Source organism: Pan paniscus, chromosome 6, assembly GCF_029289425.2.
Source record: "Pan paniscus chromosome 6, NHGRI_mPanPan1-v2.0_pri, whole genome shotgun sequence".
In the NCBI taxonomy this organism is placed as follows: Eukaryota; Metazoa; Chordata; class Mammalia; order Primates; family Hominidae; genus Pan; species Pan paniscus.
This window is the reverse complement of record NC_073255.2, coordinates 26401871-26427515: the sequence shown is the minus strand read 5'-3', so window position 1 is coordinate 26427515 and position 25645 is coordinate 26401871. Positions and strand designations below refer to the sequence as shown.

Here is a 25645-nt window from a genome sequence, read left to right as displayed (position 1 = left end):
GGCTGCAGTGAGCCATGATCATACCACTGCACTCCAGCCTGGGCAACAGAGTAAGACCCTGTCTCCAAAACAGAAAAAGGAAGAAAAAAATCAAAGAAAAAATGCTATAGATATGAAAAAAAATTTAAATATTTAACTCTCATTAATGACTGCTTAATTGAATCCAAAGTTTTCTCTTGCTTAGCACTGGTCCTTTTAATATACCCTAAACGGATCTCCATGAGTATTCCATTTTGCTCCCAAAGCTACAAATACCCTTGATGAACTGAGAACAAATTTTATTATGAAAGTAGGGAACAAAGTCAAGTAAATTCTAGTTTTTGTTGTTAACCCAAAAGACTTGTGTCAAGAACAAAAAAAACCCTGCTGAATTTTGTCACCAGGAGTCAAGGATGAACCCAGACACTTGATGTGTAACCAATTAATCTGTCTGTGTAACCAGTTAATCTGTCTATGTAACAATAAAGCCCTGAGAATAAAAAGAATGTTCAGGAATTATTTTCTTTCCCAGATGTACTCATGTTTCAAAATTACTATTTTTATCAATGTTTATGTCAAAATTATATAATCGTATCTAGTAGGTAAGTGCCCTTAAATATTAAGTGTCCTTAAAATGTGATCAGCATGTGTGGTGACTCCACAATGCCTGAAGTGTGTCTTTGAGAAGAGCTTTCTTCCTTCAACTTGACCATGAGTTTGAGCCACTTGTTCTATTGAGAAGTGTTTTTTTCCTGAATCTCCAGGCCACACATGCATAAGGCTCAGAGGACCCCTGGGATTCATTCCTGCAGAATCTGTATCCAGAGAAAATTTTCTTCCTATGCTAACACAGAAAAAAAAAATGCCAACAGCTTCTATTTATTGAAGCATACTTACTACATGTCTAGTACCTTGCATAGTGTATAATATGCTATCCCTAACCCAGTGATTCTCAACCAGGAGAAATCTTGCCCCCAGGGAACATTTGGCCATGTCTGGAGACATTTATGATCATCACAACAGGGATGGGGCCAGCAGGTAAAGGCCAGAGATACTGCTAAATATCCTACAATAGGTAAGATGGCCCCCCACAACAGAAAAATTATCTAACCCAAAATGTTGATCATGACAAGATTGAGAAATACTAAATCCACATAGCAACTCTTCAAGGAAGGTGTTAATAGGCCAATTTGGCCAATGAAAAACCAGAGGCTTAGCAAATTTAAAATGCTCAGTAAGCAGGGTTGGGACAGGAATTCAGATCTTACAGAGCCCCTGCTGTATATATTCCTCCTTATCTTATGCCCTCTTTTTAAACAGAATTCATGCAGAAAACCCTAAAGATGTATTAAAACATTTTTGAAGTGAATTTTCAGTATTTCCTAACTTTCCAAATGTCACGTGGGAAAAAATAAACTTTTTAATGTTAGAAACAAAAAAAAGTTACTTGTCCATATTATCTCCAATTTTATTATTTAAAACCACAGTATCATGTATATCCATAACTAAATGCTTATACATGTGCAAAGAAACATGAACAGAAATCAAGGAACTGAGCAGGGTTGTCATCTTCGGGTGGGGCTGAAACTAGAGAGTGGAAGGACAAGGATGGTGAGAAGACTTTCGACTGGGTATCATTTTATGATTCCTGGTTTGTAACAAGATGCATGCATTGTCTATTCAAAGTTCAACAAACCCTCCACTCTGTACATTTAATCTTCACCAAAACTTCAATGATGGCTTTGAGTGTTTGCAAGTTAAATAACTGGTTACCAAGCACACTCAGAGAACTGAACTGATGAATAACTAGACTCACCATAGCCCAATCTGTTGATTGGAAAACCTCTATCCAGACTTATTTTTTTTTTTCCTCTGAATGAAGGCCTCACTCCTCCACAAACATTCTAATTAAAATTTCAATCTGGAGCCATTTTGGCAGGTACTACTATATACCAGATAAACTAAAAGTAGTTTAGTATGGGTGGAGAATATAGTACAAAGGGTGAGATGAATTTATCATTAGAAGAGCCAAGAGCAATCACTCCACGAACATGGCGGAAGGGTAAATATCAAGGCCGAGCAGGCAGGGGCTGGATCATGAGCAGATGGTGATATTGATGCCAGGCTGAGGAACAAGAGTCTTACCATTTTCCACAGCCAGAAAAATGTCCTTCAGAGTAGGAAAATAGCTGCTTTGTTTAGTTGTCAGGATCTTAACCATTTTGAGGACAATAGGTGCCTGAAGCTAAGTTAAAGGAAAAAAAGAAGAACTTTAATAAATATAAACTCGATTACTAAATACATGCATTCTGTAATAAAATATTTAAATTCCATTTCACTCACAAGTGATACAGTATTTAACACTCAAAGTTATATCTGGTTTCCAGCTGAAAATAATTTTAAAAATATATTTTTTTCTTAGCCTTGTATTTTATTTTGCATTTAGGTTTTTAAATTTGGATATATATTATTATATGTGATAGTTATAATTGAGTGTCAACTTGATTGGATTGAAGGATGCAAAGTATTGTACCTGGGTGTGTCTGTGAGGGTGTTGCCAAAGGAGACTAACATTTTGAGTCAATGGACTGGGAGAGGCAGACTCACCCTCAATCTGGGTGGGCACCATCTAATCAGCTGCCAGAGCAGCAAGAATAGAGCAGGCAGCAGAAGATGGAAAAGCAGACTTCCTGAGTCTTCTGGCCTTCATCCTTCTCCCATGCTGGATGCTTCCTGCCCTTGAACATCAGAATCCAAGTTCTTCAGCTTTTGGACTCTTGGACTTACACCAGTGGTTTGCCAGGGGCTCTTGGGCCTTTGGCCACAGACTGAAGGCTGTACTGTTGGCTTCACTACTTTTGAGGTTTTGGGACTCAGACTGATTCACAACTGGCTCCCTTGCTCCTCAACTACAGACGGCCTATTGTAGAATTTTACCTTGTGATCCTGTGAGTCAATTCTCCTTAATCAACTCCCTTTCGTATATACATATATCCTATTAGTTGATCCATCTGGAGAACCTAATATATTATATATGTAAAATATTAATTTTTCCATATAAAATTTCTGTTTCAGAAAATCTCCAAAAGACATGTGAATGGATGTCTTAACTTTTAGAACCTTAAGTAAGTAATTTGTATGGCAAGCACCCAGCAGAGGAACCAAAGTTAGTCTTTCCAAAGCTGTGTCTCTCTACCAAGCAAGACCTCACTCCTTCCCAAATCAATTAAGTTGACTAATTAAATTTTCCAGTCTTCAACACTTCCCTGGGTAAGTACTGCTCTTCCAAGGTAGCACAATATTTCCAATCATCTCAAATGCTGTCAAAATATTCTCAGAAAGGCAAAGTTACTTTAAATTAATGTCAAAAGTGCACACCACACATACAGAACTCTGGATTAAGAAAAGAGGGCAGACCAGTAAATTATACAAAGACAGTGTGTTAAATCTTTAAAACTATTGGTCATTGCAGCTCAGGAGACTTTGCTAATTTAATTTACAATTTCTAGGGCTATCTACTTACTTGATCATAAATGCATGACAGATTTTCTCTCCTCATCATCCAGAAATCTAGTTCTGCTTGAGGAGACAAGTGAAGACCATTCAACAAACGCTGCACTGAATCTCTTTCTATAATTTCTTGGATTTGATGTGACCATTCAATAACCACAGATTCAATTGCATGAAGTACTATCCTTTCATTTGACGGTGGCCTACAAACATTAAGATAATAAAATAATTCAAAGATGAATCATTTTATCCAAAGACATAGACTTTAATAGTTATTTTAGGCATCCATAAACTAGTTTCCTAAAAATAAATTCTTGAAAATCCATTATTTTTATGGTCTTGATTTGAGTTGTGGGGTTACGTTATTCTGTCAGTGACATATCTCTAACCTCAAAAAACACTGTTAAAGAATTATATCCTCAAAAACTATTTTACTAAAGGAATAATGTTACTGGCATGGCAATTACTACAGTTTGCTTTTTGTATAATTTGCTTTTTAAAAGCATACTTCAAAAGGAAATAATTCACATGGTGTTTCTGCACTTATTTTAAAAATATGATGTAGCTGTAATTCTCTATTTGCTAATGGGTTTGCTAGGGGTGTGATATTAAATGGGTATGCTGACTTTCCATTTTATTTTATTTGTGGAGATGAGATCTCACTATGCTGCCCAGGCTAGTCTTGAACTCCTGGGATCAAGCAACCCTCCCACCTCAGCCTCCAAATTGCTGGGATTATAGGCGTGAGCCACCGTGCTGGCCTGGCTCTCCACTTTAATATCCTGTATATATTGTACTGTTACGTACTTGTTCTCTGAACAATTCTGATCCAGGTCAATCTTTCCTGCAACAGTGGGAATTGGTAGAAGAGTTCTTCTAGACATTTTGCCCTTAAAAATATACATCTTCTTTTTCATGACTTCTATGTGATATTCCATATCTTGTGAAGTAAAACAGGACCAGGACTTATGGTTGTTCTTATTAGAAAGAACTGGCACTAAAATCTAGAGAAAGAGAAACATTGTTAAAAGCAGTTAAATTAATTTACAGACAATGTATTCCTTCAAAGATTTTCTTGTCGTACAAAACTGGCAACAAAACTGTCCAATTTCATAAATATCAGCCAATGATATCAAATCTACAAAGAGAGGATAAAGTCAGTGACCCATTTAGATTTAATCAATTAGACATAAATTCTGTCAAAGTGGAATTAGCATACTGCTTGTTCATTCATTTACCCATTTATCAAACATTTGTGGAGGTTCCCAATAACTCAAACACTGCATGAAATAAGCAGCTATGTCAAGTAAGTAAACTGCCCTCATGATGCAAACTGAGCACACTGGCAGGCACATTAATGAAAACAACCTTTCTGAATCATATGGAAGCTAGAAGTAAATTAATCTTCTCAAGCCCTAGGTGGCATCCCAGAGGATTAAAGTTTGGGTAGTCAGAAAGATGTTTATTCAGCCACATGGACCTTATTCAGAACTCCTTCTACCATGAAATGGGAAACATCAATGAAACTATGTGAAAACTCTGAAAAAGTATTTTTCCTATTTCTAGAGCCTGGCATATATTATGTAATTAATAAGAGAATGCTGCATTAATGAAGTTGGTCTCTTCTTGCTTTCCCTTCAAGTATCTACTCATTTTAAACATTTTTTCATTTTTCTGATATAATCTATGTATAATCTGTCCAGTTTATAAACATTTTACTATAAAACTTGAATTAGCCAAAATGCTCAGAAAATGTTTATTCTACCTTTTTAGAGTTTAGTTTGACGATACAATCTTCTAGTTAACTAAAAAGCTGAAAATTCACTTTCATTTTTGAATGGTGTTGAAACAAATGTCTCCAAATATTATTATTACCTTTTCCTACTTAGCACCCATTACATGTCAAGCTAGTAATACAGAGATTAGTACAAGATAGTCCCTGCCCTCAGTGAGCTCAGTAGGTGAGATCCTGGAACTATGATAGTCAAGATAAGAACTGCCATGATTAGAGGTATGTCCAGGATGCATATGAAAACACGGGAGAAATATCTGCCTCTGGGAGAGAATGGTATTAAGAAAGACTTGCCAGAAAAGTTGTTACTTGGTTTGAATCTTTAAGATGAAAGAACAGGGCAAGGCAGGTGTTATGGTGTGAATATGTGTCCTCTGAAAATTCATATATTGAAATCCTAACCCCCAAAATGATGGTATTAGGAGGTGGAGTGTTTGGGAGATGTATTTGTCATGACGGCTGAGTCCTCATGAATGGGATTAGTGTCTCTATAAAATAGGACCAACGGAGCTTGTTCGCCCCTTCCACCATGTGAAGACATAGCTAGAAGGGGCCGTCTACAAACCATGAAGCAGCCTTCAGACACCCGAATTCACTACTGGCTTGATTTTGAACTTCCAGCTCCAGAACTGTGAGAAATAAATGTCCAGTATTGATACACCATCAAGTCTGTGGTATTTTGTGATAGCAACCTGAATAGAGTAAGACAACAAGCATTCCACAAAATTAGAACACTGATAAAAAGCATGGGGACTCAGGGAGTATGGAGCTTGTAGGAAACTGCCAGTTTGACCATCCTGGAAATAGAGCCAGTACCCCTGAGAGAAATGGCAATACTTGTGCTGTGAGGAAGGCAGGGGTAGTTTGTTAAGAACTCTGCAAACAGGCTGAAGAGTTTAGGTTTAAGCAAATTAACACAGGAACAGAAAAACCAAATACTGTATGTTCTCACTTTTTTTTTTTTGAGACAGAGTCTCACTTTGTCACTGAGGCTGAAGTGCAGTGGCAAGATCTCGGGTCACTCCATCCTCCATGTCTCCTGGGTTCAAGCAATTCTCCTGCCTCAGCCTCCCGAGTAGCCAGGATTACAAGCATGTGCCACCATGCCCAGCTAGTTTTCGTATTTTAGTAGAGACGAGATTTTGCAATGTTGGTCAGGCTGGTTTCAAACTCCTGGCCTCAAGTTATCTGCCCACATTGGCCTCCCAAAGTGGTAGGACTACAGGTGCGAGCCACCGCACCTGGCCATGCATGTTCTCACTTATATTAATAACTAGGAGCTAAACACTGAGTACACATGGGCACAAAGAAAGGAACAACAGACACTGTGGCCTTCTTGAGGGTGGAGGGTGGAAGGAGGGTGAGGACTAAAGAACTACCTATCAGATACTATGCTGATTACCTGGGTAACAAACTCTCTGTATACCAAACTCCCATGATGCACAATTTACCCAGGTAACAAACCAGTACATGCACCCCCTGAATCTAAGATAAAAATTGGAAAGAAAAAAGTTTAGATTTGTTGGGCTGAACATGCATTACCTACTGGGAGACTGTTTTCTAGATTAAATCCTTGATATCAACAGCTTTTTCTGAAAGTCAGGCTCAAAGAAAATTAAAGTTATTCAACATTTCTAACGTACTGGGTACTGTTTCAGACTTCACTCTATTTACTATTCTGAGAAAACATTTTAAAGGGTCCATTTTTGAGGCATAGTAAATCTAAATCCTGGCAGCCAGCCTGCAGATGTGACAAATCGCACAGCTCGTGCATCTAGAAAGTCACAAAAAGTGAACAGAATGTAGAGAATGGGTCAGTCCCTAAAAGGGAGGAAAGTTTCATTGTTGGAAAATCGAAACTTAAGCGGAGAAAGGGACCAGGGCATAACCTTATAAGGGGGATAATGAAACTTAAGCACCATCTGTGAGAACTGTAACCCCATAGTACTCAACTAATGAGGAAATGGGGGAAGAACTTGCATGCTAGGAGATAAATGACCTGCTGTAGCTGCCTCGGGTGTGCCTGCCTACCAGACACCCAATCTTGCAAGACCGCCATTAAAAGTCTTGCTTCCACTGTTCTTCATGTCTCCAAGTCCATTCTTTGCGTTCGGATGGGTAAATGTGTTTCTCACAAACTTGGGGGCCCGTCTGGGATCTCTGTGCCTGTGTAGAGAAGGACTCCAGTCGAGAGCAGAAACACGTCCCACAAAATTTAAGTGGCCCACTCTATCCAGGCGTCCTGGATCCCTGCAGAGGCCATAAACAAACCCAAGACTTATTCAGGAGGCAGTGGAGGCAACACAGGGAGAAAAGCAGGCACCATGGCAACCAGGCAACGTCATGCACAAGCCAAGGGAGGAAAATTGGACGATAAGTACTGCCTTGGTGGTTGGGCAAGTACTTATCAGAGGTCAAGTGTGTGTAACTGACATATAACATAGATATGAAGCAAGTGCGGAGTTCGAATCCCAATCCATAGTTCTGTTCTCCCATGAGGGAAATGTCCAGAGACAGGCAAAGCAATTGGGGTGTGCAAGAAACCTCCAGTAATGGGGGGTTGAGTACACAGGGAAAAGCTTGGACACAAAGACTGACCAAAAATGGGAGACAGAAATTCTAGGCCTATGGGCCAAAGGAAAGAGGGAGCCAAAGAGACTCCCTCTGACATTCCCCCAGATAGTCCTTTGGGAAGAATGAGGTTTGGAGTGACAACCCTTGAATCAGGGACAAGGAAAGGCAAAAGATGATAAAGCGTTGCTGTTTATCTAGCCTAAAGACCCCATTCGTAAGCCTTTGGTCTTGTGGCCTAAGTTTGGCTCAGATAAAAATTGGGTGTACCAAGCTTTAATTCTCTATGTGAATGATAAAACCCCATCCTCACAAGAGAAGATGGGTTGCACTCTCTGCTGGATCAAGGAATTAGCCCCCATGTTCCCCTTCAAAGAAGAAAGAAAGCCTAGTAAAAAGTTCCTGCCCAGTGAAAAGCCCTGGGACCCCCTATCATCCGTACCCCCTCCATGTGTCTCACAAAATAGGGGACAGGAAAATCAAGGGGCAGCAGGAGGGTTAGAGGAAGAAAGACCTGCAGACCATGGCAGAGTCGAACCAACTGCTCCTTTAAATCCTTATCCAAATTTGAGAAAATAATTAGAACAGTGTAAGAGGGATATTGAGAACTTCCCTATCCCTTCCACACAGCAGACATCTAGCATATTCCCTCTTAGGGAAGCTCCCATAGACAGGGAGAGATTGGCTTTGTAAATGCTCCTCTTACAAGTACTGAAGTTAGGAATTTCAAGAAGGACATGAAACCACTTCTAAAACATCCCCTGGGTTTAGCAAACCAGCTGAACCAATTCCTAGAACCCAGCTTTTATACCTGGGCTGAAATGATATCTATCACAAGTATCCTTTTCACAGGAAAAGAAAGGGGAATGATTAGGAGAGGGGCCATAACCATCTGGGAGAGGTAACAACCTGCTGGGCAAGACATCTTGCCAGCTGAACAAAAATTTCCAAATGTCAATCCCAAACGAGATAATAATGATCCCAAGGGGCCAGGTGCAGGGCTCATGCCTATAATCCCAGCATGCTGGGAGGCCGAGATGGGTGGATCACCTGAGGTCAGGGCCTCAAGACCAGCCTAGCCAACATGGCAAAACCTCCCCTCTACTAAAAAATACAAAAATTAGCCGGGCATGGTGGTACGCACCTGTAATCTCAGCTACTCAGGAGGCTGCGGCAGGAGAATCACTTAAACCTGGGAGGTGGAGGTTGCAGTGAGCCAAGATTGCACCACTGCACTCCAGCTTGCGCAACAGAGTGAGACTTCCCCTAAAAAAAAAAAAAAAAAAAAAATCCCAAAGAACAGACACAAATGCAGAACCTCAGGGAACTAATAATAAAAAGGATCAAAAAGTCCACTACTGGGACACAAAAGGTCTCAAAGGCATTGGAGATTCAACAAAAACCAAAAGAGGAAACTTCCTCCGCATTCCTGCACAGGGTCAGAGACTAGATAAGAAAATACTCCAGATTAGATCCAGGGGACCCAGTAGGGCAAGGCCTTTTGAAAGTTAACTTTGTAAGAAAGAGCTGGCCTGACATTAAAAAAAAATTACAAAGGATTAATGGATGGAATGAGAAACCAATTAAGAAATTACTAAGGGAGGCTCAGAAGGTCTCTGTAGGGAGAGAGGAAGAAAAGCATAAATAAAAATGAAACTCATGGTTCCACTGTGGAAGAGGTAATCAAAAAAAGGTTAGATCAAGATCCTCCTTGAAGGAGACAAGGCGAATGACAGATTTTGACACAAAGAAAGAAGTGAAATACATGGAAAAGCTCCTAAGACTATGAGGGGATGTTACAAGTATGTAAAGCCAGGGCATTTTAAAAAAGAATGTCCTAAATGGAAAAAAGAAATGATGATCCACCTCATGACCGTTGATGAAGACTGTGGGGGGAGTTCCTTCTGAGTAGGTCCCACCCACCAGGAACCCTGAATAAATCTGAAGGTGGGACCCGAGGGAGAAGAAGTGACATTTTTGGTTGATACTGGTGTGGATCCCTCCTCCCTAAGTCACCAACCAAGGGGTACAGAACTCTCTAAGGAAAAACTGATAGTGTCGGGTAAAAGGGGAGGGATTTCAGGTTCTGATATTCAAGAAAACGTTAATTAGATTGGGACCAAAACAAATTGGTCACTCTTATATGTTCCTAAAGCAGAAACTAACACCCTGGGTCGAAACATGATTGTGGGATTGGGTTTAGGATTAGGAATAAAGGAAGGACAAATAAAAGTAATAACGGGCCTCCCAAAAGAGGAGGAGGAAAGAAAATTAATAACCTTGTTTGGGTTAGAAAAGGCAACAGGCGAGGGTTAAAAATCACACCCTTACAAATTAAACTAAAACAACCAAGAGAAGTAGTTTGCAAAAAAAAAAAAAATCCCATCTATACTGAAGGGAGAAAATATCTCCAGCTGGTAATAAAGGGATTAATGAAAAATGGACTATTAAAACCCTGCATGTCACCCGTACAACACTCCAGTTCTCTCAGTCAAAAAGCCTAATGGGTCGTTGAGATTGGTGCAATATCTAAGGGCTACATATCAACTTGTCCAGACCTACCACCCTGTGGTGCCTAACCCCTACACCCTCCTCAGTAAGATACCCTATGAACATAAGTGGTTCAGTGTGGTGGATCTAAAAGATGTATTCTGGGCATGTCCCTAGACTTCAGGAGCAGAGACCTCTTTGTCTTTAAATAGGAAAATCCTATTAACTGGGAGAAAATAATGGTACTGCTGGACTGTGCTGCCACAAGGTTTCATGGACGCCCCAAACGTATTTGGTCAAATCTTAGAAAATGTCCTGGAGAAATTCCAACCTTCCAGGGGAACCCAGTTGTTACAATACATAGATAATCTTTTAATTTCTGGGGAGAAGAGGGCCGAGGTATCAGAAACCACCATAAGCTTACTTAATTTCATAGACGAATGGGGATTGCAAGTCTCTAAGAACAAATTGCAGTTTGTAGAAAAAGAAGTTAAATATTTAGGACACCTAATTAGTAAAGGGAAGTGAAGAATAAACCCGGAAAGAATATCAGGAATAGTGGGTCTGCCTTTGCCTAAGACAAAGAGAGAACTCCAAAAATTTTTAGGTTTAACTGGCTACTGTATGTAATAAATTAACTCATGCTCAAAAAAAGATTCTGTATCTCAAGTTACTAGAAGAGAAACCCGACCCCTTGCAATGGTCCCAAAGGAAATTCAGGCAGTAAAACAGCTAAAGCAGGCCTTCATTACAGCCCTGGTCCTGGCCCTCCCTTCTTTAGAGAAACCATTCCATCTGTATGTGACAATGGACCAGGGCGCGGCCCTTGGGGTGCTCACTCAAACCTGGGGAGGGAAGAGGGAACCTGTTGCTTTTGCCTCCAAGCTTCTTGATTCTGTCTCTCAGGGGTGGCCCGAATGTGTACAAGCAGTGCTGCCACAGCCCTGCTGCTAGGAGAGTGGAAAGCTAACCTTTGGTGGGGCCCTAACAGTAAGCAACCCACACTGGGTCAGGAATATATTAAGTCAAAAGCCAGGAGATAGTTAACAGATTCTCAGACTCTAAAATATGAAGCCATAGTAGTTAAAAAAATTATTTGCTCATAACAACAAATATTTGCCTAAATCCAGCTGGTTTCCTATGGAAAGGAGAGGAGAAAAAGAGAGACATCAGACCAGAACTGCTTAGATATCATAGAATACCAAACAAAAGTTAGACCAAACCTTAGGGAAGCTCCACTACCTGATGGGATAAGGCTATTTGTGGATAGGTCATCCCAAGTGATAGATGGCAAGAGACATAATGGCCATGCTGTCATTCATGGGAATAAACACTTCTTGTGTGAGAAAGGTAGATTACCTAATAGCTGGTCAGCCCAAACCTGTGAATTATATGGTCTTAACCAGGCCCTAAAGCTCCTTAAAGCCCAAGAAGGCACCGTATATACTGATTCTAAATATGCCTGTGGGGTGGTACACACTTTTGGAAAAATCTGGACAGAGTGGGGCCTAATAAATAGCAGTGGAAAGGAATTGGTACATGGGGAACTGGTCAAACAGGTTTTAGAAAGCCTCCTGCTTCCAGCAGAGGTAACCATAGCTCACGTAAATGGTCATCAAAAAGGAAACACTACAGAAGCTACAGGAAACAAGCTTGCAGATGGCGCTGCTGAGCAAGCCTCCCTGGACGAGGAAATTAGAAGACTAGCCTGATCCCAGACATCCCTAAGGTAGTATTAAGGCCCCAGTTTACCAGAGAGAAGAAGGAAGAATTAGACAGGATAGGGGTCAAACTGAAGATGGCAAATGGGTACTTCTTGATGGGAGAGAAATAAGTAAACTCCATGAGAAAACTAATATCTATATTATACAAAGGGAGTCTTTGGGGACCCCAGGCTCTGTGTGATGCAATACTTAGGAATTATGGGTGTGTATAGGGATTTATACCCTCACTAAGTAAGTATGTGGAAGTTGTGTAACTTGTCAAAAGACAAACAAAAAGGTGATTATAAAACAGGCCATGGGAGAAAGACCTCCAGGACTAAGATTATTTGAAAGCATTCAAGCAGATTTCCCAGAAATGCCCAAAGTAGAAAGACTAAAGAATTTACTGATAATTGTAAATCACCTTTCTGGCTGGGTGGAAGCCTTTCCCCTTCCATAGCCAGCACTGGGAATGTGGTCAAAATAATATTAAAATAGGTTGTACCTAGATTTGGCCTCATGGAAAATATTAATCCTGACAATGGGAGCCACTTTACCTCAAGGGTGTTAAGGGGAATTATGGAAGGTTTCAAATTAAATGGGATTATCACACCCCTTGGCATCCCCCTTCCTCTGGAAATGTAGAAAGAATGAATCAAACTCTCCAAAAGCATATCACCAAACTAATCTTAAAAACTAAAATGCCTTGAACCAAATGTCTCCCAGTCGCACTCCTTAGGATTAGAATAGCCCCAAGAAAAGACTTGGGATTATCCCTCTACAAGTTATTATATGAGATCCTATATTTGCGCACAGCTAGACATCTCCCTACTATGGAAACCAAGGATCAATTCTTAAGAAATTATATACTGGCCATATACTCCACCCTATTATCCCTTAGGTTAAAAGGACTTCTGACTCAAACTTCACCTCTTGAGTTCACGGCTCACTACTTCCAGCCTGGCAACTTGGTGCTGACCAAGACTTGGAAAGAAGACAAGCTCCACCTAAGCTGGAAAGGTCCCTATCAAGTGCTCCTGACCACTGAGCTGGCTGTGCAAACAGCTAAACTGGGGTGAACTCACTATACTCAAGTCAAGGGAGTGGTTTAAAAAAAAATGGAAGGGAGAAAAAAAAGACGAATGTAAAGTGCACAGGTCACCTAAGGAACCCTTCAAGTTAACCCAGAAAAATCTAAAAAGAAAACATGGGCTGGCTCCATTTTGGAAGTTAATATGGCTGGGATGGGCTACTATACAAAGAGCAGGTCAAAATGGAAACTGGCAGGGGACTCCTCCCTACCCAATCAGGTTGCTTATTAATGTAACCAAGATGGTAGCACCCCAAACTATAACATTTAATGCCTGCCAGGTTTTACCTTGTGGGAATGTGGAAAATCAGAAACAGCTCTCTCAAGTGGATAAATATCTTTTCCCTGAACCAAATACAGGTTATAGTAGAATATCACCCTGCCCCAGCTGGGATACTATATGGTGGACAACCCAATTTCAGGGTTGGACAGTAAACATGGGGTGGGTAACTCCAGCCTGGAGACCCTCAAAGAATAAATTACATCTGTCCAAGGGCTCCCCACCAAGTAACTGCCAGAATTTAAAATGCAATCCTATACTCATCACCATTGATAATCCAGCTCTTCTAAACCAAGAACCAAAAGTAGAATCTCGGTTATATGGGTTGGTGCAAACACCACAGGGAAAAAACCCCTAGGGCAATTTGTTCTCAAGCTAATAAAAAACTCAACCCCCCATTTGCCTGGGACTACTCAAACCTAATAAACCCGAATAAACACTTTAGTTCACCAAATAATGACCCTAAAAAGGTAAAAATAATTAAGGTAAAGGATTTAAAGCAAACTTTAGAAATCCAGACAGAGTATGGGAATATGAATGCCTGGGTCAAATTTTCAGTACAAGCCCTCAACAAGAATAACTGTTATGCATGTGCTGTGGAACAACTTCAGGCACAGGTGGTTCTGTTTCCTCTAGGATGGAATACCAATCCTAAAGAAATGCACTGTGTTGGCTCTATACCAGGACAAGGATGCATGGGGAAATAAGACTTATAAAAGTCTGTCATTGGCCAGGTATGGTGGCTCATGCCTGTATTCCCAGGACTTTGGGAGGCCAAGGTGAGTGTATCACCTGAGATCAGGAGTTCGAGACCAGCCTGGCCAACATGGCGAAACCCTGTCTCTACTAAAAATACAAAAAATTAGACAGGCACAGTGGTGCCTGTAATCCCAGCTACTCAGGAGGCTGAGGTAGGAGAATTGCTTCAACTGGGGAGGCAGAGGTTGCAGTGAGCCGAGACTGCGCCATTGCACTCCAGCCTGGGCAATAACAGCAAAACTCCCTCTCAAAAAAAAAAAAAAAAAAAAAAAAAAGTCTGTCATTGCTCTTTCCCACATTGTGGAGGTCAGATCCCAGAGCAATTCCCTTATTCTCCATAGGGAATATGAACTACTCCTCTTGCCTCTCTAGGCAGGGGGCAAAGTTCAATAAGCCCATAGGAGAACTCTCAACTTGTATCCACTTCCTAAACATCACGAGTGAGTCAGGCAATGGCAATTACCCAGCTTTCCATATGCCCCAGGCTAATGTCTGGTGGTATTGGGGGAAAAGGAACCTCTGTAACCTGTTACCGTCCAGTTGGATCAGGACTGGTGCTTTAGTCCAACTGCCTTCACTCTGGCATTTCCTAAGACACCCGAAAATACATATGGCCACCAAAATTGGAGATATTTGACAAATTCTTTTAATCCCAATATATATGTTAACTCAGTAGGTGTCCCTAGGGGGGTGCCTAATAAATTTAAGGCCCAAAACCAAAGAGCTCCGGGTTTAAGTTAGCACTCTTTTGGTGGTCAACTATTAATACAAATATGGATTAAATTAACTATATCTATTATGTTCAACAAAAATTCATCAGTTATACTAAGGACGCCCTCAAAGGGGTGGCTAGCCAGTTAAATGCCACCAGCCAAATAGCCTGAGAAAACAGGCTTGCACTAGACATGATACTAGCAGAAAAAGGGGGTGTATGTGTTATGCTGGGTGGGAAGTGTTGTCATTCCCAAGAATACCGCCCCAGATGGCACCATCACAAAAGCTTTACAAGAACAACCCTAGCCAACAAACTAGCAAAAAATGCTGAAATTAATAACCCATTAATGGGTTGGGTAGAAGGTTGCTTTAAAAAATGAAAAGGTATGATAGGTTCAATCCTTACATCTCTCATAATTGTGGCAGGAGTCTAAACAGCAATGGGATGTCGTATTCCCCCTGTGTAAGGGGACTAGCACAAAAATTAAAATAGCTATTAATAAACAAATGTGCATAACTTACTAGCAAAATAATCTGCTACTATTAGAAACCAAATTAAACTTGCTCTCCTATAAGGAAAAAAGTAAACAACTTTTAGAGTGATTCAAGAACCAAAAGGGTTTAGATAAAAATAAAACCAAAGAAAGTAAATAGAAAAGAGGAGGGAATTTGTGAGAAAACATTTTATATGGTCAATTTTCAAGGCATGATAAATCTAAGTACTGGCAGCCAGCCTGAGGATATGACAAACCTCATGGCTCATGCATGTAGAAAGTCATGATGAGCGAACAGAATGTAGAAGAGGAGTCAGCCCATAAAAGGGAAGAAAGTTTCGTTATTGGGAAATCAAAAATTAAGTGAGGAAGGGGGCCAGGGTATAACATTATAAGGGGCACAATGAAACTTAGGCAATGTCCAGGTATATTGTAACCCCATAGTACTCAACCACTGAGGAACTGGGAGAGGGGCTTACATGCTAGGAGGTAAATTACCTGCTGTAACTGCCCCGGGTGTGCCTGCCTACTAAACACCTGATCTTGCAAGACTGCCATTAAGTCTTGCTTCTGCTGTACTGCGTGTCTCCGAGTCCATCCTTTGGGTTTGGAAGGATAAATGTGTTTCTCACATTATTCCATGACAAAGCCAACTTCTTTTAAAACTTAATGTCTGTGTCATGAGCTGTGGATAAAACACTATGAAATTCTGAGCCACATGCTCTGGAAAGCAATTAGTAACTCGAACAGCTAAAGTATCTCTAGAAATATCATTTAAAACAAATAGACCTGGGATGTACTTATTAATTACAATAAATTTTATCAAATATATACAAAGTAAGTCAATTAATTTGAGGTTTTGTCTTATTTTAGTTGTCAGTTTGTGTAGTTTTTGCATTTGTAAGAAAAATAAACTTTCTCTATGAACCAAAGTAAGGTTCACCAGGACATATACACCTGTAGATAAAAGAACAAGTGTGCCTTTGCTGTGGATCTCTTTACTTACCTTCTGTTTCTCTTTTCAAACTGGGGGGTTTCTCTTTATGACAGTTCTTAAACCATTCAATACAATTACTGAGGAAACACTTTCAAAATACAGAAGCCTGGGCCCCTCTAGATTTTTTAAATTGGAATTTCCAAGGATGGGGCCCAGATATTGACTGAGAAGAACCAAATGATATTTTCTTTATGTCTTGGTAAGCATTCACAATTACTGTTTCTTTTGAAATGTGGGCCAACATGATACATAAAGAAATAACCATATGACATTTTATATACTTTTGCTAAGTATAATTATATAATACAATCTGGTATGGAAACACATCATAATGTTGAGGAGCAGGCATACCTTTTTCAGAATATTAAGCAGGTCCTGGTACTGAGATAAAGAAACAGTAGAGAAATTTGAAAAAGGCTTGTATCTTCTGTTGTCAGACACAGATAGTAGAGCAAGAATTTCATAGTGTAGCCCTGCCCCTCCAAGTTCCAGTTGATAGTGGTCTAGATTCTCATATTGAACCAAAGTCATCAGATTCAGTTCAATTAAAATCTGAGCACCTGCTGCATACCAAAAATTGTTCCTGGTACTGAAGTTAAAAGATTGTCTTCCTAGCACCTGCCTGAAATCAGCTAAAGCCAATTAAATTCAACAGGAGCGAAGGGAAACCCAGGCAGGGTACCGGAGTTAGGGGTGAGAGACTTTGGTTAGTCCAGCAGGAAAATACCTCCTTTCAAAAAGACAGAAGAAGAGACTCAAGAAGTAGAAGAGGTGTGATCATGAGAGACTGGTAAATAACTAGCAATAAATATGTCAGCATTTTTCCTACCTTAAATATCGGCCTTGGCAGGACTACACTGATTACAGAGGTCTGATTAAGAAATTGGCCTCGTAGACAGATATCTAACCCAGTGGTTCCCAAAGCTCACTGTACATTAGAATCACCTGCGAATCTTGAACAACTGCTGCTACTTGGCTCCCATTCAGGACGTTCTAAATTAACTGGTATGGGTGTGACCTGGGGCATTGTGTTGAAAGTTCCCGCAGGTGATCCTAATGTTCAGCGAAGTTTGAGAGCCAGGTTCTAGTTCCACGGAACCTGGTTATTTGGCAGTTGTTCTTCAAAGCTAGGCCACAAACAAAGAGCATCAGCATCAGGTTAGAAATGCAGAACCTCGGGCTCCACTCTAGACTGAATGAACCAACCTCTTTCACAAAATCCCCAGGCAGTTCTTATGCACATTAAAGTGTCAGTAACATTGGTTGAAGACTATTTCTCTATTTTAAGAGGAGAAAAAGAAATTTGAAGAACCATTTCTAACACTTTCATCACCTTTTCCCATTATCTGCCATGAGTGAATCTTAGTCTTTAACTGTTAGTTTCTAACAAGTATAAAAAGGAACTGATAATACTCATTTTCAAAGTGTAAATTTGTCTCTACTCTGAATGTGAAGCTTAAAACCTGCTGCTAAGGTGCAAGAGCCTATTCAAGTTGCTTTTTATTTGCTTCTATTGTGTTGGAAGGAAGAAAGGGAGAGAATGATCCCTGCAATTGCCACCTGTTGAATATTAGCATCAGTAAGCATGAGCTCCTTTCAGGAACAGTCTAGATGTTATGACTCCATCCACCTGGCTAGAGACTCCTGGCTTCTACAAGCTTTTTTTTTTTAAACCACCCCCATCCCCTTCCCTTCCCCTCCTAGCTCTTCTTTTTTTAATTATCAGAGTTGTCCTAAATAATTCCAAATGTCATGGAGATAAGTGAAAGCTTTAAATATTAAAGACAGGCCAGTACCTCATCAAGGAAAGCAGATACATGTCCAAGAGACAACGCAGGTAACTCTCCAAATAAAACCACTTGAGAAAAGTCATTTACTCCAATGCTTTCAGTAATCTTCTTGGAAATAAAAACAAGTTTATGGTTTGCATCTCTTGGAATCTAAAACAAGAGCAAGATAATTAGTTCAAGTAGTTTTCTTGTTAACAAGCAGGATTTACTATATCCAACTTGTAGCTGTATTGCTAGCAGAAGAAACAAAACCTGGCGTCTTGCCTGCCCTATAAACAAGGTCCTTCTACGGCTCTTCCCTAGTATGCAGAGAGTATACAGTTTTCTTTGTTCTTTCATAATGCTAATTTCACAGCATTACTGGTGTGGAAATATCACCTTTTAAAGGCATGCCAATTATACCAGATCATTATACACCAAAAAAAAAATCTTATAACTAAAAACAAATAAGGAGCACGTAGGCATGTAGAATGTTTCAATCCTCAAGGGTTATTTTTTATACTCTTCTCTGGTTTGGAAATAAGCCAAATTGAGATAAAGACAGGCCCAAGAGGTTAATTTGTATTTCTGTCAAAGAATAGAACTGTATAACCAAAACATGCTAACATTTCCACAACTACTGAGTCATTCCATTGAACATTATAATAACTATTTAACTTAGGTAACACTAGAGTTGTGTTCTATCGCCTTGTCTACTGACAAACTTATTTTTTTTTAAAGTTACAATTAGGAGAGTCCTAAAACAAAAGAATTCAAAATTCACAATACCATAAGGCAGCCTTCCTATTACTCTTTCTTCTCTGAGATCCTATTTCCCAACTATTACAATGACCACACCTAGTGATAAAACGGTGTAACATGTTAAACTGAGCATTGCGCTACTTAAAAATTGCGAATCTTGCTTCAAACTCATCATACTTGAAAAATACTAAATACAAGTGCTGTACGTTAGGTGATACGTTAACCTTTTAGTGGACAAATCATCGAAATTCAAAAAGAAAAGGAAGAAAAAGAAGAAAGGAGGGAACTGTTCCCTCTAAATGTTCAGTAAACACCCATGTGTGCGGAGATTGCATGGGCCTTCCTTTTTAAGGACTTAATGTTTTTGCCTGGGGTGAAGTGTTGTTGGCACGTAATCAAAATACGTGACGAGTTATGTGTGCTCTGCCAAGCACCACATTTTTTAAAGGATGTGACTCCAGAGTGACCCAAGAGCAACTGAAACGCAAGTTTTTTGGCACAGAAAGCCCACCTTGCGCCTAACACCCAAGCAGCTGAAGAAAGCGCTGGTTTTCTTGGGTTATCCTGGTCGAACAGGCTCAACGCGGGATTCTCGGTCAGATACAAACTGCTGACCTAGGAAACTAACCTGCAGCTGCTGAACTGCAGAGTGGGTGCACGTGGGGAGGAGTCCTGCGGGCCTCAGGATGGGGACTTCAAGCCAAGTTTGTTAAAGTGCCCGAGTGAGCGCCCCGCGGGAATCCAAAGGGGCGCGACTGGGCTGTCTCCCCTGGGTAGTTTTGTTGGATGGGCAGGTCCCCTTGCCCGTCGTCTCTTACCTCCTGGGAAGCCGCAAGGCGCCCCGAGGCGGCGAAGCTAAACACAAGGCAAGCCGGGCTGGTGCTTTCCAGAAACTCCCCAAGAACCTGCCGGTTGTCCTCGCTTTCCAAATACTGGCTCCATTTCTCCTCCGTGAACCCCAGCACCATCGCCAGGCGGCCGCCGAGGAAGCGCACCCGCGCGTCTTGGGCGAAACTCCGCGCTCTCCTGGCCGCCGCCTCCTCCTCGTTCTCCTCCTCCTCCTCCTCCTCCTCCTCGAGCTCCACAGCGCCCACTGCCTCCAGGCCGGCCCCCGAGGTTAGGCGAAGGGTCGGGGCTTCTCTGAAGTCTCGCGCCTCCCGGGCTGCCACCTGGGCTGCCATTGGGCAACCGTCCGAGGGAACGCGAGGCCGGCTGGCTCCTCACCCGAGACTCTGGGCCCCCGAAGTGAGCGAGGACACCTCCGCAGGCGCCCACCCTCCTCCGCGGTCGCCGCGAGCGCAGACCCTAGTCTCCCACCTGCTGCTACTTAGCAGCCGCGCCACTGCGCACAGCTGTAGCCTCGCAGGCCGAAGCGAAGGCCTGGGACAAGCAGCGCGTCCCGTTTCCCGGGGGACGGTGTCCCCGCCCCAGCCCGCTGGGGGCGGAGTGAGCGCACCGCGCCACCGCCCAGTAGACGCCAAGGCCAAGCCCGAGGGGAGAGGCCCTCGGGCTCTAGGTCCCGAACACGGCCGAGAAGCCGCGTGTCCGGGGTGGGTCTGAGCCCCCAGTGCGCTCGCTCCACTGCCCTCCGGCTCCTTCGCCTACTGGACACTTGGTGGAGATCCCAGCATTGGTTAAGGCTCTGGATGAAGCAATGCTCTCTTGTGCCAAGGTCCGTGCTAATCACTTACCTTGACTAGTTGACATAATCCGTAGAAAGCCAAGTCTCTGACTGGTCAGTCTTTGTTTTATGGGCAAGGAACTAAGTTACAAAAATAAGTAACAGAGAAGTTTCGGGGCCCAAGTTGAAGGCTGTTATTCACCTTTCCCAAGGTGTCCAAATATTACCAGAAAAGAGCCAGTCCTGCAATTCAACTTTCCTAGTTGTGGGAATCCAAGATCTAAGTATTCGAAGTCCTCCTGATTCCCATCCTCAACCTGAAACTTACTGGAACTTCAGTACACCCAGTAAGAGAACGCACAGTGCCCTTTCGTGATCTCCAAAATGTTCCGAAAATCTATAGATTTATCATTTAATTCAAGAGTAAAAAGGTCAAAGAGAAAAAGCTTCAGATTAAAAACAGTTTCATGATACTGAAATAGGATTTCACTGCGGTCCATTAGTGGCTTTCGTTGAGACTCTTATGGAAATTCTAATTATTAAAGCAACCAGAATTTTGAGGAGGAGTCCTCAACTCAACTTTTAAGTCTCCTTTGTTAATTGTTTATTTCAAACTAAAGTCTTCAATCCCCACCCCTTCCATGGGGGCTACCGAAGGACTGTTGCCCACAATAATCCATTTAATACCTGAATGTTGATAGACATTTCCAGAAGATGAGGCTTCAACAATTTTTTTCTTTGCAGGATATTAACTGCCCCTGAAAACCATCGACAAGTTTCCAGTTATATGATCAGAATCTTGAAATAACACAGGCCCTTGGAAAACTTTGATAATGACTTCTAACCTGTCAAGGCTGCTTTATATTGTCCATAATAATCTTTGGGGCTCCCAGTTGCTGGTATACAAGGCTAGCAATCACCAGTTCCTTCTCTCCCCTCTTATATTCCAGCTTCACATCCCTGTAACCTAGAAAACCAGGAATTCTGTAAATAATAGTTGAATTAAATTGAAAGTGAATAACCACTTTCAAATCTAGCAGGAAAATGTTTTAAATAATGCTGATTTAAAGTGCAATTTCCAAAAAGTTAAATATGTAACTCGAAATATAAGATGAAGATATGTCAAAGATTTATTTAACTCATAAATGAGGAAAGCAACAAAATGATGTAAGTTCCAAGGACAGTTCGAGAAAGAAATTTAGCAGCATTGGAGAAAGACAGGATGAGTCAGATTGCTAGGTTCAAAACAATACTCGCTAATGTCATACAGGGCAAAATAATCCTTTGTTTTTTAAAAAATAATTTGTTTTTCCAAAATAAATTACATCTGTATTGAACAAAAATCTGTAAATAAAAACATAACTTCAGAGTTTGAGACTTTGATCAGTAGTAGTTAATGAGTCCAAAAAAGATACTTTTCCCTGAATAATTAATAATCCTTTCATTGGCCGGTGAAGCAATGTTTCAATGTGACAGTGAATGAACATGGCTTTACCTTGTTCCCAAGTTTTATGTATTTTTTCTCAATAATAATAGCTAACATTGATCAAGTACCAATTATGTACCATGTGCTGTGCTGAGTTCATTCATTTGTCTAAGAAATCTTTACTGAATGCCTACTAAGTGCCAAGCACTGTTCTAGGTGCTGGGAAATATAACAGAAAACAAAACAGATTAAGTTTCTACCCTCATATTGGAGATACAGGCTAGATTTCTACTGAATAGAGTGGAGCTATACCAACTGAATTTGCATTCCATTTCTATTTTCTAGGTGCCTGAGTTTCCTCACCAGAAACAGGAAAAAAAAAAATGGTAGATGAGATTATTTTTTAGCAAATATCTCTCCCCCAACCCCACCTTCATGAAAAGAGTATGCTTATACCTTTTTGTGCTATTAAAGTTGTGGCTGGCCATGTGACTTGCTTTGGTCCATAGGATATTGGCAGACATAACAAACAGAGGCATCGCTTCTTTTGGCTAAGATCAAGTGTAGTAGCAAACAGATGCTTGGAATGTCTTTGCATGGTGAGGCTTGCCTTCTTGTGCCTCTGCCACTGTCTTGAGAAGAACATCCCTAGTTAGCTTGCTAATGCAGGGAACCAGCCTGGACCCGACTTTTGTAGCTCAGAGGCAAGTCCAGCGAAGGCTAGTCTTGATCAGTCTACTCTCAGTCAGCCCACAGATGCATGAAAATAATGAATGATTATTGTTTTAAGCTACATAGTTGTGGTGAGGTTTGTTATGTAGTGATAGTATGGTAATAGTAAATGATACACCACATCATAGAGTTGTTGGGAGAAATAATTCAGCTTAAATATGTTCAAAGCACAAACACTTATGCCAACGCCTGGCACATTTATTATTAGTTGTGGAGGGGGAAACATGAGAAACTAGGCAAGCAAAGATATGTTTATTATGTCAGATGTGAAAGGAAATTAAATTTTGGGACTCTAAACTCGTTTAGCCAATGGGAAAAGTCAAGCTGGGAACTGGGTCATGCAAATCTGCCTCCCCCTTTTGGTTCCTAAATAAGATGGCTACAAGATGAAAGGCTACATGCCTCCCCCATATTTTGCCCACAGGGAAATTATGGGTGAACTGTTAAAACTTCACCATAGCAATGCAAATTGATAGCTTGTCTTTCCAGGTGCAATCACCCACCAGACACAAACGCATATCTGATTGTTCCCCTACCCCATTTTGTTATCTTATGTAAAATGCGATTCCTCACATTCTTCCTCTGCCCCCTTTTGTTTATGTGAAAACCTGTGTGCTTCTCAATATCCCGCCCTTTCCCCTTTAAATTTGGAGCCCTCAAATTTATCTTCGGAGAAAGGCATAGACTTGTCTCCCAGAGTGTCCTTAACTTTGGCAAACAAATCTCCTAAAATGATTGAGACTTGACTCGTCATTTTCCTCGACTGACACAGATGATCAATTCTAAGAAGAAAAGCAACGGAGGGTAAAAGGTTGGGTATGGAGAGCATGTTAATTACCATTAGTGTTTAAGGAAGGGCTTACTTTTGAGCAGAATTCTGAGAGTGAGCCATGGGTTCTGGAAGAACATTTCAGGCAGAGGGAAGAGCAAGTAGACCCACAAGAGAGGATGCTTGATTTTTGGAGAAACAGCAAGAACGCCAGTAAGAGGGAGAATAGCAAGAGATGAGGACAAAGAAGAAATATGAGACAAAAATCACATAGGGCTGTGATAATAGCTAGGATTTTCTTAAAAGAAGATGATGTAGCAGAAACTGCTAACTGTCCCCAGTGTCCGTTCACCTTTTCCTTCTCTTGGAAATACGACATTTACCCCTGTTCCAAGTTTTAATGGGACTCATGTTCACCCAAACTGTATACCTCATTTACTTTTCACTTCACATTAGCTAAAAGGGAAACTAGGAAATTTTCTTTGTAGCTAATGTGAAGTGAAAGTAAATGAGGTATAAAATGCTTGTATCATATTCTTAGAATTTCCCAGTTCTCCATTTCCTCTTGTCTTTCCAACTTGCTGACTAGTATATCAACATGAAATGCTGAACCGTGTTCAGTTATGCAAATGTCCCTTAAACATATAGCAAGATGCTCAACTTCCCTCACAAAAGAAAAATACAAATTCAAACAAAAGTACAATACTATTTTTTCACTTACTGGTTTTAAGACTGACATCATATTATTGGCATGGCTGGGGAAACAGGCACTTTCATACATCACTTCTGGAAATTCAAAATGATATAACCCCATAGAATTCATTGATTTCTAGAAAAAATCCTACGCATTTGTCCTTTGACCCAGCATCTTTATTCTAGAAACCTATACACAAGGTTAGTCATTATAGCACTAATGGTAAGAGCAAAAGACTGGAAATAAGCTAAATATCCTGCCATAGGAGATGGGTTCAATAAACTAACAATGGAGTAATATACAACTATCCAAACAATGGAGTAATATACAGCTAAGAAAAGAGAATGCAACCAGCTGGGGCCTCCTGGCACCCCCACCCATGTTCTATAGCTGACAGAGTTCTAATTTCCCCCTGGGATGGATTGCCCAGAGTGCAGGACAGGCTACCACCTTGGCTGTTTGTGTGTCTCAGCCAGTCCAGCCTATGGGTCTTGGAGAGCTCAAACCAATCAGAAGCTGAAGGGATCCCCAACGCAGCACAGCTGCTCTACCAAAAAGCAGCCAGACTGCTTCTTTAAGTGGGTCCCTGATCCTGTTCCTCCTGACTGGGTGAGACTTCCCAAGTGGGGTCTCCAGCCATCTCCTACAGGTGTGTTTGGGCCACCAACAGGTCACTACCCATCTGGGATGGACCTTCCAGAGGAAAGGGCAGGCTGCCATCTTTGCTGTTTTGCAGCCTTCGCTGGTGGTACCTCTAAGTACGGAAAAAGTTGAGGTAACTAGGTTCTGGAGTGGACCCCCAGCAAACCACAGCAGCCCTACGGAAGAGTGGCTGGACTCCTAAAAGAGAAACAAACAGAAAACATCAACAACAACAAAACCCACAAAAACCCCATCCAAAGGTCAGCAACCTGAAAGATCAAATGTAGATAAGCCAGCAAAGATGGGAAAGAATCAATGCAAAAATGCTGAAAACTCAAACAACCCCCTTTCATCCAAATGACTGCAACACTCCTCCAGCAAGGACTCAGAACTGGGCTGAGGCTAAGATGGCTGAAATGACAGAAGTAGCCATCAGAATGTGGGTAAAAATATAAAAGTGAACTCTGCTGAGCTAAAGGAGCATGTTGTAACCCAATGCAAAGAAGCTAAGAATCTTGATAAAAACAATGCAGGAGCTGTGCTGGTGGCTCACGCCTGTAATCCTGGCACTTTGGGAGGCTGATGCAGGCGGATGACATGAGGTCAGGAGTTCAAGACCAGCCTGGCCAACATGGTGAAACCCCGTCTCTACTAAAGATACAAAAATTATCCAGGCCTGGTGGCACATGCCTGTAATCCCAGCTATTTGGGAGGCTGAGGCAGAATTGCTTGAACCTGGGAGGCGGAGATTGTGGTGAGCCGACATCGTGCCAGTGCACTCCAGCCTGGGTGACAGAGCAAGACTCCATCTCAAAACAAACAAACAAACAAACAAAAAAACAATGCAGGAG

General features: G+C 41.3%; 1 protein-coding gene across 1 annotated transcript in view; it reads right to left on the bottom strand.

The window, feature by feature from the left end:
- Window positions 1-20259, bottom strand: part of DNAH11 (dynein axonemal heavy chain 11) — a 358159-nt gene extending 337900 nt beyond the window's left edge. Inside the window, exons 1-5 of the mRNA XM_055115753.2 lie at window positions 19729-20259; window positions 18176-18319; window positions 4297-4493; window positions 3503-3692; window positions 2125-2224 (exon numbers count right to left, since the gene is read on the bottom strand). Coding sequence (XP_054971728.1) covers window positions 2125-2224; window positions 3503-3692; window positions 4297-4493; window positions 18176-18319; window positions 19729-20091 — 994 coding nt within the window. The 5' untranslated portion in view covers window positions 20092-20259. The remainder of the gene's footprint in view (window positions 1-2124; window positions 2225-3502; window positions 3693-4296; window positions 4494-18175; window positions 18320-19728) is intronic.
- Window positions 20260-25645: the final 5386 nt, after the last annotated feature.